Source organism: Tamandua tetradactyla, chromosome 13, assembly GCF_023851605.1.
Source record: "Tamandua tetradactyla isolate mTamTet1 chromosome 13, mTamTet1.pri, whole genome shotgun sequence".
NCBI classification, from domain to species: domain Eukaryota; kingdom Metazoa; phylum Chordata; class Mammalia; order Pilosa; family Myrmecophagidae; genus Tamandua; species Tamandua tetradactyla.
Window position 1 is genome coordinate 24,770,648 of NC_135339.1, and position 13,785 is coordinate 24,784,432.

A 13,785-nucleotide genomic window follows, 5' to 3' on the forward strand; every position below is an offset into this window, starting at 1 on the left:
GAGAAAAAATAGAGGTCCCCTGAGGGAGGAAAAAATACACCTGCTTAGTCTTCCAGGTTTTTCTCTATACTGGTATAAAGATCTACTCAGATACTGATGAGAAATTCAGATATTCCTATAAAGATGAATCTTTGAGGTAAAAGAAATATACCATTTGGTTAGGAGAAATGTTTTTTAGATTCCTTTTTTGTAAAAAAGCAATTTGACCTCTTCCCCATCCCAAATCCCTGAGACTTGGAAAGGATAAAAAAACCATTTTGGAGCTCTTTCAAAGGAGTTATTTGCTACAGAACTGCTTGAGTCCATTGATGACATGAACTCAGGATTTCTGTGTTTAAAAGGGTTTTACTTGCAGCTTTATTTTACAGTACTTCAACCTTCAAAAAGCAATTAATTGTGCCAGCACTTAACATGTCTAGCAGAGGTTAGAAAAAGTCAGAATCTGTAGAACTAGACTTTTGAAAATAGACAAAAATGAATATTAAAAATTCCTCATTTGGACAGATCCTCAGTTGAGATCACATTCATCTAGTTTTAGATCAGAAATGTATTTTATAACTATAGACCTTGTAGTTATAAAAATACCTTGGACTTGACTGGTAAGGATTTCCAAGCACTGAATGAATGACAGGATAGAAGCCATTCTGTTGGTCAATTCTGGCATGTGTCCCAACTGGCTTGTATAGTTTTATAAATATCACTCAAACCCAAAACTTCTGGTTCTCTGTTACTGATTGTCTTAATCTGGTTCCCAATAGTTTCAAAAAAAAAAACAAACAAAATTTTCCCTGCAAGAGCACATATTTAAGTATTTGTTGCTTGTGGACAGATACAGAGAAGCCAAATATGGAAGTGAATAAACAATTCAGCCATGTAGCTGTGACTCTCGGGATGGCTATGGAGGCTGTCAGAAAAGTCCCTCACTGGCGCTCACTTGCTGGGCTCTAGAGGTGGTGATCCAAGGCAACATCACCCCGAAGAGGGTGTGAACCCCAGCAGCTGCTCGATGGGTTTAAATCGCCACTCATCCGCCTCCAGCTCTTCTACCAAACCAGCTAGTTTTTCCATCCGAGCAACTTGCTGATCTGTAAAGAGTCAAGGAGGTAATAAATAATACAACGATGTATTTCCCACGAGACCGTCACCAACCACCAACATGATCACTGGTTTCAAAGTTAATTTCTAGATGGATTATTCCTCAGTATTCTAGTAATGGTGTCTAATTCTATGTTGGTCAGAAGACTTAATCTTTTAAAAGGAAAAAAAGAACATTCCCAATCACTCCCTTTTCAACTTCTCTGCTTTTTATTATGCAGATGAATGAAACCTTCCATGTCAAAATAAACATCTACTTGGTATTCTGAATATTTTCAAGTATAATACATACTTTTTTTCTCCCGCAGGTATTGTAAGAATCAGAACCCCATTTCTTTTTTTCACTCACATTATGTAGCCTCTGTCAACAGGTTTCATTAGAAGGCAACTTCTATGCTCACTTTCTTTTTTTAACTTTTTATTTTAATAACATACGTAATTCAATCTGTGCTGTGCTGTACTCTTAAAAAGTAAAAACGACAAAAAAAGAAGTATCATCCTCCATACCATAGTGATTCGTGTACTAAGATCCTAGGCTTAGAGGCAACTGAAGCTTACTTCCCCCTACGTAACAATGCTTTCAATAGAGAAATGGTCTGGTTAAGGAGTACAAGGCCTGACGGAACAGAAAAGGCAAGACCAGGATTACAATGTCCAGAGAGTCTGTAAAGTATTATACAAATATCTTAAGATGAAGATGATGATGGTAACTTGGAGAGGACACTGGTAAAAGGAAGTTTCAGAAAGCAGAGAAAAAAATAACACATGAGGAATAGGATACATTAACTGTCCTAGAAAACTAGCCCTTTTGACTTCATCTGTAAGCCTCAATGTGGACATTATGCCTGGATTAAGACCTTAGAATGTTCATGTCTGCAGGTAATTTAAGAAGTCCACTTAAAGAACCTTGCTGAGTTTTGGCAGTTTTTGTCACAAGAACACACCAACCTTGCTGAATTTCCCTCTCCCAGTACATTTATTCTCATAGTCAAACACACAACACTCATGTGCTTACCATGTTTCACTTGTTTTAGTGTAGATGCTACTTGATAGCTGAAAACAGATTCACAGAGAAATCTCTCAGAGCCATCTACAAACAAAAGAGGAAAAGATTTTAATCTGCTCTAAGGGCTCTAAATTTTAATCTAAACTAAGTAAACGGGTCCATTCCTTTCCCTACTTTTACATTCAGGATCTACTTTTTAGCATTTACAAAGAAGGCTTCTGTTTCATTTAAAACGAACACTGCTTTGTTATAAAAGCTACTTCTATACCTAGAATATTAAAATAGTTCCTCTACTTGTTTAAGAGTTTTAAAATAGTCCTTAAAAAAACAAAAACAAGAAACCTCAGTCTGATGTCCTCGTCAACATTACCCTTAAAACCTGAGTTTCTTACTGTTCTCCTACTCTGTATATCAGGCAAACACTGACAGCTGACACATTTGGCCATGTGGCTCCTGTGTTATCAAAATACAAAGGTACACCAAAACTCTAAGTCCTTTTCATTCTAAAGGATAAAGTTGAGGAGAAAATAGCTATTGTTGATTTTTAATATCAAATTACATCATCATGACCATCACAAAACACTGTTGGGAAATTTCATTCTGTAACGCAAGTAGTAACCTTGATTTTCCAACTGAACCAAAACACTGCAATTTGCACGGTGATAAGAGTATGGTGCAATTTCAGAATCTTGCATTGCACTAGTGCCAAGAACTGCCAACAAGGAGGTGGGTGATTTGGTCATCATAGCACTTGGAAGACAATTGTGAAACACAAGCTAGTTCCTGTTATTCCTGGTCAAGCAAAGTCTGATACAGCAAAACATACCCCAAAAGACATAAAGCTCATGTAGGAAAACGTGATTTTTAAAAGGGTAGTAGAAACCATTTGGAGCAAGTATCTTATTGCAAAATCTTAACACAGATGGAGGAAGAGGATACAGCTGTCCTTTTTAGGTGGTAGTTCATTCCAACACCATTGTGTGTCAAGCATTCATCCATCAATCATGTGTTGGTTTCTAGGTTAGATATTAAGTGACAAACAGATAAGATTAATTAATACATTTTGGCCTCATGCTGAGTTTCACACAAGGCAGACCTTATTTCAGGAGTCACAGTAACCAATGTGAAAAACTACAAATATTGTCTCCAAGTGGCTTGACTACACAACCAAGAGGACTTCCTTCCAATATTATTTTCAGAATTATAGGGAAAAAAAGAGAGAGCAAGTATAAGAAAATACAATTATTGGGATGTACCTTTTAGGGAGAAGTTTATATTCTATAAGTTTAACCACTTTTCTACATATTGTACAATATATCAGATATGATCCTATTCCCTCTATTCATCCCCATTTCTCTGGCTGAATGTAAATCATTTGTAAGCATATCATCAAAACTGAGCAGTAATTTAATTTTCAATTAACAGAATTTATAATGACTGACCAGTTTAAAGATTAAGGCAACCTAAAGACTTCACTGAGTTTTTTAAAATACGTACTATGGGCAGCAAACAAATATAAATCTCACTATAGAAGAATTGTAAATAATTGACACCAATGTGGAATTTATTATAGAGTGCTTCTGTATAAATGAAAAGCCAGCATTACCTTATTCATATCCTTGTGTTTAATGAATTATATTCACTCAAGTTTTATTTTACAAAGAGCAAAGCAGAAAGAGCTTATCTCCCAGGTGGCTTGATCCTGAACTTGAGGATCTGACATAAGGCACTAGGTATTATGAGATAGAAGGAACAGGCCAAGATGGATATGGAAGCTCTCGGAAGTGCTACCTCCCCCGTACACTTAATCACAGGTGCTATTAGGATAAACGCTATGACTGAATTTCAAAGCAAAAGAATGTAAGCTAGTCTCTCAGCGGCACCTGTGTATCACTCTATGCCTCTACATACCTACTGAACACAATTTTGCTGATTTGTAATACTGTATTAACCATGATGTCCATTGCTTCTTAGCCACATCTTATTAGATGTGATATCTGTACCAATCAAAAGTCTGGAGTCAGCCTGGGGCAATCTGTCTTCCACTTAGAAATTGTAATCAAGCTCTTTGTAATATACCAAGTAGTAATGCATCAACTTTCCTCTTAAGGGACATGTAAAGGTTATAAATAATGAAAAGTTCAATAAATTGCCCAAATCTAACACCATTGCCAACTTCAATAAAAAGGATGCTAACAAATTCATTTAAGAGAATATTACCTCACAGCAGGAAATAAAATAATGCCAGATAATTTATTCTTCAGTGGCTCCCAATGTCACTAAGATACAGCCATTTCTGGGCTGAAAGTCAGTCTCTAATTTGCTCACTAATAACTGAGTGAGGACAATTTTAGCCAAGGGCAGGAAAATGCTGGGAACTGCTGTATATTGCTTATGTGAGGTGTCTACTATCAACGAGCAGACACTTGCACTGAAAAGTTAACACACAAGGTTAGCTACAGGTTATTTGTGTTTATTATCCTGAACTTTGGAGGATCCAAGATCAAGTTAAACCTGTTAAGATTATAAACAGCATCTTCAACCTTGATTCCTGATGATTTCTGTTCCTTACTCTGAACAGGCAACCCATCCTTCTCTATTTTCATATTTTATTAAAGTAAATGGCCAGGTAAATGTGTGTTAAATTATTTATGTAATAATATTACCCATAAACATGGTAGAAAATACTTCCAAATATAGAAGCCTTATTTATTCATAATCTTTTCAACCTAACAGTCTTGATTGGACCAAGATTTTTCAGGGGTTACCATCTTTACAGTATTTTTCATAGTCTTTCTTCAAGTATTAGCAGCTTTACGACGTGGGCGAACCTAAGAAAGTGAACAATCAAAACTGCATTGTGAATTTAAACTTGATATAACCTCATCCTACAATAGTGACCAAATATATTTCTTCATGAAACACACAGGGATGGAATAAAAATGGATAGATCTAAAACTCATTAGAACATTAACATTCAGACTAATCTCAGAAGGCTTTCTTCATCTCCTAGTAATCTGGTATATTCTGACAAAAAACGCTGACAATTTCAAGACAATGGAGACATCTTCCATATTAAATTCATCCTGTAGTCAGAACTTAAACGACTTCAATCTTAGAGCCCCACCATTAAATACTAATTTCTCCTCTGCTGCTATAAAACTCATTAAACAATTAAAGTGCCTCCAACTTTAACTTGATTTGTGGGAAATTGCCTTAATACTAGGTCTCTGATGCATAAAGTCATAATATATTTTTAGTCCCAAATATATTAATCAAGGCCCAAATCATTTACTATCTCCAGATTCAGTGATCCTAACTCAAGTCTTTAGTTTACACAATTGAAGAAAAAAAAAAGACATACACCCACAGATGTATCACTAACTATACTACCTGGTCATCTACTTCACTACTAATTATGCCCAAATCAAACAACAGAGCCTTAGGGTTCCAGGATTTTTCATGTTTTTCTGTAATAAATGAATTTCTTAATAAACGAATTTTGTTTTCCCTGGCTTAGGTCAAGTATATGTATAAAGCTCACTATAGTTTGTACCTCTCACATACATAAGCAGAAATATTTTCTAGATTAATTTTAAATATACTTACTGAAATATGTAAGATTTAAGGCAAAAAAGACCAATATAATAAAGCATAAAAGTGCTAGCATCAAGTAGATTTTGAATCCTTAATAAGTTCTTTGCCGATGCTTTTCAAAGTATGATGAGAGGACTACATCTATCAGAATCCTCTGGATGTTGGTCAAAAATGAAGATTCCCAGCTGCTTCCTAAACCAATCTAATTCACAAGCTCTAATATGGGCACAGAAATAAACATTTTTAAATGAGTTCCTCAGGTGATTTTTATGCCTCTTATTAAGAATTACTGCTCTAGCTTCTAGAGTGACCCAGGTCCAATGAATACTGAGAAAAAAAAACTAGAAGTGATAAAAACTGCTGCCTCTTAGTCATTAGCTCAGCTGATTTCACCACAGTATACATGAATCTGAGAAAGCCCTGGTACCAATGCTATTTCATGCTTTAAGCCTAGACCCTGATTATGCTTGGCTAGCCAGTCTGCAAATGTGTGCTGAGTAAGGGTGTATGTAAATGGTTTTATGCAAATCCAGCTCCAGTGCTAGCAAACATACAGTACTGTCCTGCAGTGGGCCAGGAAAGACATGTTCAGATATAAAGGTAGCATATTAGTTTTTGTTTCCTTTTAAAACCTCTCTGATGGGGTTGATCTATCTATAGATTAAATTTATTACAAAACAAATCCATCAAATTTACTAACCATAGGGAGGTTGAATGGTGCCAGGACAAAGCACACTGGAGCAGGATATTAAAGAGAATAGCTGGTTCTTGTACTGACGTTTTGCCTTTAACGTGGTCAAATCACTTTACTGTTTTTTGAAACTAAGTATCTCTAGATAACTCCTTGATTTTCAATGTCTTCTTCAGATCCCAAATTCTGATTCTGGAGAAAGGTTCATAAGTGTTTCAAGGGTATTATTTTAAGATATGGAAGATATATGAAAAGTAGAGTGGAAATCAGGGCAAACATCTCTAATCCACTTAATAGCGTCTTTACAATTAATATTCACTGCAGGTCTGAATCCAATTATTCAGCAAAAAGCAGCATGAGATCACCTTCTAACATCTCTCCAGCTCCTTTGGGGTAGGTGAAAAGGGCTTTCCGTGGTGGTGCAAGGTCTGAGACACTGAAACCAGATCCAGTGACAGAACTTCCACTGACCCCACCAGCTGAGGAGGATGATGAAGAGGCAGCCATTTCCTCTCTAGTAGAATCCTCACTTCACTACAGAAAAAGAAAAACAGCAATTGGCAGGTTTATGGATGTAAGATTGACAGTGTTTCATTCTAGCTGCCATAAGGGCCAGAATACAGTTTGGTAAAGAATTAATTCCCCCTTTTTTCTATCTTTTCTTCTATTAAAGTCTGTCATTGATGCTCTGGGGCTAAAATGTCACCCTCAGCTTTTTAGGTGGGAATGTATTTAAGAATAGTTTATCTACTTAAAACCCTACTTTCTACCATTAGCAAACTGTTTATGCTGTGCTTAAGATAGATCGTGGGTGATTAGTGGGTTATGAAGGAGTGATATGGCAGTGCCAAGGCAGAAATTTGACTGAGAAAATAAATTACGTGAGGATATAACAACCATGCTCCATAGGACAGTTTGTCTTGGGTACATCCTGATCAAGACACACCAAATATTCACTTAAAATTTTCCACATAAAATTCCAGAATAACACTGTGTTCTGTTCCCAAGGAAGAATTGGTTAGGAAATACATATTGGCCCTTTCATTAAAAAATTTTTTTTAACCTTTTCATCCAAATGTAATACCCAAATTCATCACTTGGTGGCGTACCAAAACTGGAACAAAATAGCTCAGGAAATGATATTGGAGATCATGGCCTATTTGGAATAGAGCAGTTATGCATGTTTAATCCTGTCATATATAAAGAAATCAGAAAGTTTGGATATCAATGGAAAAATCTGTACTGAATATATGACACCTTACAAAAGTTCAAAACAAAAACACTCTCTTTGCCACAGATGCTTATACCACACACACAAAAGTGTTTTCTGAACTGAATGGTCTAGTATTGCGCTGTCTAAAGGAATTTTCTGCCATGATGGAAATGTTTTAATGTTCTATTTCTGCACTGTCCAATATGGTAGCCCCTAGCCACATTATCTATTGAGTTAGTGTGACTGAAGAACTGTATTTTAAATGTTATTTAATGTTTATTCATATAAATTTAAATAGCTATACGTGGCTAGTGTTTACTGTATTGGATAACGCCAAGTCTAGTACTTAAAGGGATGACTACTCTGTATTGCACCTTTAAAATGGCTAATGGTTATGTGAATTTAATCTCAATTAAAAGAGAAAAAAATGCTTTAAAAGGATTTAAAAAATGAATTTCCCTCTTAATGGCCAGAATGAAAGAATTTTAGATGAATATTTTTCATTAAGTTTTTTGCTAGTTGCAAAATGTACACATTTGTTACAAAAAGTTAAAATTCCTTTTAGAAAAAATTTTAGAAATGAGGGAATGCTACATAGATATATACAGAATCCAGTTTCCTAGCAATGAAGATGATACGCTATAGTTTTTTTAACATATTACCCTACATATATGTATTTTTGTATCTATGCATATATACACACAGAGGCAGATGTCATATGTATATATGTATATCATAGGGAATTTTCTTTACAATGGATTTGGTTTTTTTTTTTTTTTTGGGTGCATGGGCCAGGAATCAAACCCGCGTCTCCTTTATGGCAGGTGAGAATTCTGCACTGAACTACCAGTGCACCTCAATGCTATGCAATTTTGATATATTCTGTTTCCTTAATTTTGTGATGATGATTTAAAAATGTCAGAGAAACAGAGTGTGGGTTCTGATTTCATTATATACCTATAAGTAATATCAATTAATACTGAAGTAGGATATGGGAACAGTAACGTAACTACTTTAATTAGACTGTCAGCCTACTAAAAATGCAATTTGATTAACGACATTTTCAATCTTGCTATTAGATAAACTTTCCTTTTTCTCCTGAGCTCTAATAACTTTTCAAAATGTATTCATACCCACAAAGGTGATAACTTCCCAAGTTAGATTCCATGTCCAGTCCTTTGCACCATACTGGGTCAAAATACAGCTCAACAAGGTTCTAAATGCTTTTTAAAAAGTACTTAAACTGATCAGGCCCAATCTCCACTGACTTCTGGTGAGATTCAAATTAAGAGTACAGACAATGAGGCCATCTTTTAGAGAGTAGCTCAGAGTATTTTCCATCAGTTCACAGTAGAATCTACTGTGAACTATTTACATATCTCACCTAAGACTTAAAACTCTTTAAACTTTTTCCTGCACCTGGATGAATGTTCTATTCAATTGCAAAACAACAGATAACTTTAAATTTTGAGATCAGTTGCTCAGAGTATCCAAGTCACTGCCAGAGTGAAGCTTCAAAGGCTAGCCAGTATGATATCTAAACTGAATATAATCAAAAGGATTCTTTTTCATCCTATTTTTTTTCAAACTCTCAGAACTACTATCATTCAATACACCAAACAGCCAGGGTTGAAAACTACTGGAGTGCAGAATCAGCACAAAGCTGACGTGAACATAAATAAGCAGTGTCCTCTAAATGGAAAGATATACCTAAGTAATTTCTGGATCTAAAGACATAGGTTAAATTTTGAATGTTAATAGCAAGTGGTAAACAGGAGTTAAAGTGAAACCAACAATTAGCCCTAGATTGTAACTGCTCTAGAAGGGCAGACATTCTGATCACCAGATCCAAACAAAATGCCTGACCTGTAGTAAGCAGGTAGCTGCTAAGTAAATGTTTACTGAAATGTATTAAACATTTCACTGCAACAATTTTCACAGTGGCATTTTTGAAGTAATGTCTGTTGGCACTGATGTACTATGTGAGAGGTCAACAGCCTAGCAAGAGCTCAGACTCTGAAGCCAGTTTCTGCCTGAGTTCAGGTCCTGGTTTTGCTACTTACCTGCTGTGGGACTCTGGGTCAAATCACTTAACCTCTCTGTTCCTCCACTGCCTCATCTGTAAAACGGGTATAATAGTGATTACCTCATAGGGGTATTACAGAGACCATATTCATTAGTTAATTCACAAAAAAGCATTTGGAACAGATACAGGCACTTAATAAACATCAACTATTCAAAATCACTAATGGATATTTACTCAACACAATTACTCATGAGAAAAGTTCTAATTCTCTCCAACTGACATAGAGACAGGCAAGCTCTTAGAGGGTAAGGGCCTGCTCAGGAAGAGGGAATAATACTCTCAACTAATGCACTTGACATTTTCATTTCTTTCCACTGTCTTACGAAGAATATTATGATCTAGGAAATAGGAAGGAGTTGTCTTTCTGTCCTCAAGGCCTAGCCCAGAACCGGGATAAGAGTGTTCCCTAAATGAATAACGAACAAATGATAGAACACAGGGTTAATCAAGGCAGTTCAGCAAAGGTCATGCATGCTATAGAGAAACGTGGTGTTATGAGGGTTGGTCCGTTACCGTTTTCTTTATCTTCACCATTCTGCAGATCTATTTACATGATTCCATCTCCCACCAGGATGCCAGGCCGGCCCCACAGTAGGTGTTCAGTAAAATTTTGATGGATGAATAAATATTGATGATGAACTGCTCTGAGGCTTGGCTAGATCAGGGAAGCTGGGACTATTGCCAATAGAACTACTCATATGAGAGCAATACTTGGGGGGACACAGCAGGGCTGTGCCCACAATTAAGATAATTAAATGTTTATTTTATCTAAGATAAGGATGACCTCGCATTCATTAACTACTTTCCTCTCTAGCAGACCAACATATAACTATTTTCTTAAAAAGAGTATTTTTTTTTTAAGTTTCCTTATCAAAAAGAAATGGACGCTGAAGGAAATTCCTACTCCGGTATAAAAGCAAATTAATACAAGCAATCTTTAAATTTCATCTTCACAAAACCATTCCACTGCATTTACCCTAAGCAGCTGTATTAGAATCCAAATCAAACAGACGCTGCAGTTAAAACCGGTGGGGTGAAGAGATAAAGGTCGGAAACGGGAGGAGTCAAAACGCGAGCGGCTCCTAACCCCCAAGTTACAGCATCCGGCCCCATTCCAAAGACAGGGAGGGGGCGCCACCGGTGCCATCCCAAAGCGCAGGCGCCGTAACCTCGCCCCGCATGCGCACTTAGTCCGACACAGTTTGAGGAAATTCTTTCACACCCGTTGCAGCAGACTCCTGTTTCTCCTCCTACTTTCTCCATTTTCCTAGTCCCTTCAGGTAGGACCCCAGGGACCAACTCCCTTTCCACAAAGCTCCCGAAGGTCCTTACACCTTCCGTTACTTACCTCAGCGGCTTTGGCCTTTTCCTTTAGAGCCCCGCCCCTACGACCATCCGGAACGGCCCGACTCACATCTACGAGGACGGAGGCGTGCTCGTGCCCACGTGGAGGAAGCCCGCGGCGGCGGCGGCGTGCGCGCGCGCGCTAGTACTGTGGTGGGCGTGGCCAGGACGGAAAGGAGCAGGTGCGGAAACGCGCTTCCTGGGGACTTCGCTTTCTCACAAACCTCGGTTTCCCGGGAGTAGCGGAGTTCTCATTTCTCGTCTCGCTTTGGCTTGCTAGTTTTTCTGCTCACTTTTGTGATTCAAGGCGTCACCTTCCCTCTCGATGTTGCAGGGCTTCTGCTTTTCTTTCTCTAAACTACACGTAGCAGAGTGCGGTTAGTTATTCCCTTCCTTCTGAGCGGTCTCGTAGCGGAGAGCCATGTAGAAAAGGTAGATGAGTCTGCTGTTTCTCTTCATCCAGAGGTCATGGTCTGGGGGCCCCATCTTTTTTTTTTTTTAAAAAACTGATCAGTCCATTTCTTTAATGAGCCACCTGTTTTAGTCGACTAGTTTTGTACTATTTTTTATTTTATCTTTCTCTCCTGGATTAATTTTTTTTTAAATTACAGCCATTGCAGTTTTGCAGAAAAATCATGCAGAAAGTACAGAGTTCCCATTTACCTCCCCCACCAAACACAGAGTTTTCTGTTACTATTTTGCGTTACTGTGACACCTTTGTTACAATTAATGAAACAATATTATTATAATTATACATTTAACTATAGTCCATAGTTTACAATAGGCTTCACTCTGTGTTGTAGTTCTACAAGTTTGAATATTTTTATTCTGATAAAATATGTACAACCTAAAATTTCCCTTTTGAGCCACTTTCAAGTGAACAATTCAGTCGTGCTAATTATATTCACAATGTCGTGCTGTATCACCTCCATCCATTATCAGAACTTTTCCACCACTCCAAACAGATATTCCACCAATTGAGTATTAACTCCCAATTCCCTCACCCTACCCTGATCCCTGGTAATCTGTAATCTAATTTTTGACTATTGGTTTGCATATTCTAATTATTTCAAATGATTGAGATACAAAAGAACTGTTTTTTTTTTAGTTGAAACATTAATATACATTTTTAATAAGGTTTGATGGCACATATAGATATTATATTTATTTTCTAAAAAATTGTATTTTTTATAAGTTTTATGATCACTATATAATTTTTTAAAGGCTTCAGTATAAGGCACTTGATTTCATTTGTGACTTTTTTGTTTTCATCACATAGTTGTATATTCATCATCATGATCGTTTCTTAGAACATTCGCATCAATTCAGAAAAAGAAATAAGAAGAAAACAGAAAAAAATTCATACATACCATACCCCTTACCCCTCCCTTTCATTGATCACTAGTATTTCAGTCTACTAAATTTATTTTAACATTTGTTCCCCCTATTATTAATTTATTTTTAATCCCTAGGTTTTACTGTTTTGTTGGTAAGGTAGATAAAAGGAGCATCAGACCCAAGTTTTTCACAATCACACAGTCCCATTGCGAAAGCTATTTCATTATACAATCATCTTCAAGAAACATGGCTACTGGAACACAGCTCTGCGTTTTCAGGCACTTGTCTCCAGCTTCTCCATGACACCTTAACTAAACAGGTGATATCTATTTCATGTGTAAGAACAACCTCCAGGATAACCTCTTGACTTTGTTTGGAATCTCTCAACCATTGACACTTTATTTTGTCTCATTTCGCTCTTCCTCCTTTTGGTCGAGAAGGTTTTCTTATTCTAGGATTTCTGTCCCTTGTTGTCAGGAAGGTTGGGGGTCCCTTCTTAACATTAAAGTCTTACTTTTGTGGAGAAACTTTTTTTCCATCTTTTTTTGAAGAGTTCTTGGGGGAATAGTGCACTAGGGTGTGACGTCACTAAATATTGCTCATTATGCCCTCTCTTCACCCATGTCTACGTTGTATGTTGTCATTTCTCACAACATGAAATCTCTTCTGGGTTCTTTAAGCAGGCAAACTACCAATTAAAGTAACTGACCCTCTGAGGCTTGGACTGAAGCATTAAGTGTATGTAGTAAGAGTTGATCTGTTTTCTTTGGAACTCATAAGTGTTTGGGACTTCAAGACTATCCAAGATAAGTGGTAGGAACTGGTTGAAATGAACCACGGCTAGGCCATAAAGAACTTTTGGTTCCTGAATTATTGATTCGTTAAGTAGTGACTGGAAGCTGGGCCGTTCAGTGGGTGATGTATAGTTTGTTGGACAGCAACCCATGGAGGTTGGATTCCTCCCCTAGCCCATGTGTTTGTTAATAACCACAAGTCCTTTTTAGCTAGGATTTGACAGGCAACTAGATCTGGTTGCTAGATATATATCATCAGCACATCTAAAAGTACTCCAAGGAATATAATACAATTCCAAATTGTCTTAAATTATCAAGCTGGACAGAAAGAGAGACATCTTTTTTTACTTAACAAATGTTTAGATAAGTGCAAAATGTTGTATTTTACTCCTTTTAGATTAAAGTAATAAAGGGACCGCTACTCTATCTTTTGAAGTCTTAGACAGACTGTATATAAAGGACTCAGCATCTTTTTTTTTTTCGGGGGTGGGTGCAACAATAAAATAGTTTACAAATTCCTTTTCTGTCTAGAAATGGAATAGTGTGGTGGAAAGTGCAGCAAAAGACTTAAAGCAGCTTACAGACAAGGGTAATCTAACACAGATGGGACATGATTTGTTC

General features: G+C 36.9%; 2 protein-coding genes across 8 annotated transcripts in view; one reads left to right on the top strand and one right to left on the bottom strand.

Moving 5' to 3' along the window:
* Window positions 1-782: 782 nt before the first annotated feature.
* On the bottom strand, window positions 783-11,170 carry ANAPC16 (anaphase promoting complex subunit 16). 3 transcript variants are annotated; one of them, XM_077124993.1, is made up of 5 exons: window positions 11,037-11,170; window positions 9,666-9,721; window positions 6,755-6,923; window positions 2,111-2,185; window positions 783-1,085 (listed from the first exon to the last, which is right to left on the bottom strand). In XM_077124993.1, the coding sequence occupies exons 3-5, from the start codon at window positions 6,894-6,896 to the stop codon at window positions 970-972; spliced, it is 333 nt and encodes a 110-aa protein (XP_076981108.1). In that variant the 5' UTR covers window positions 6,897-6,923; window positions 9,666-9,721; window positions 11,037-11,170; the 3' UTR covers window positions 783-969. The 3 variants fall into 3 exon arrangements, 2 of the variants coding, with proteins under 2 accessions (XP_076981108.1, XP_076981109.1); XM_077124994.1 differs by lacking the exon at window positions 11,037-11,170 and adding an exon at window positions 10,665-10,822; XR_013161516.1 differs by lacking the exon at window positions 6,755-6,923 and having other exon boundaries at window positions 1,060-1,085.
* The window catches only part of ASCC1 (activating signal cointegrator 1 complex subunit 1), a 192,454-nt gene continuing 189,524 nt past the window's right edge, over window positions 10,856-13,785 (top strand). For 2 of the 5 annotated variants that reach the window (XM_077124990.1, XM_077124991.1), the window contains exons 1-2: window positions 10,856-10,968; window positions 11,064-11,214. The gene's annotated coding sequence lies outside the window, so the exon portion shown is untranslated. The other 3 variants (XM_077124988.1, XM_077124992.1, XM_077124989.1) reach the window with 2 other exon arrangements.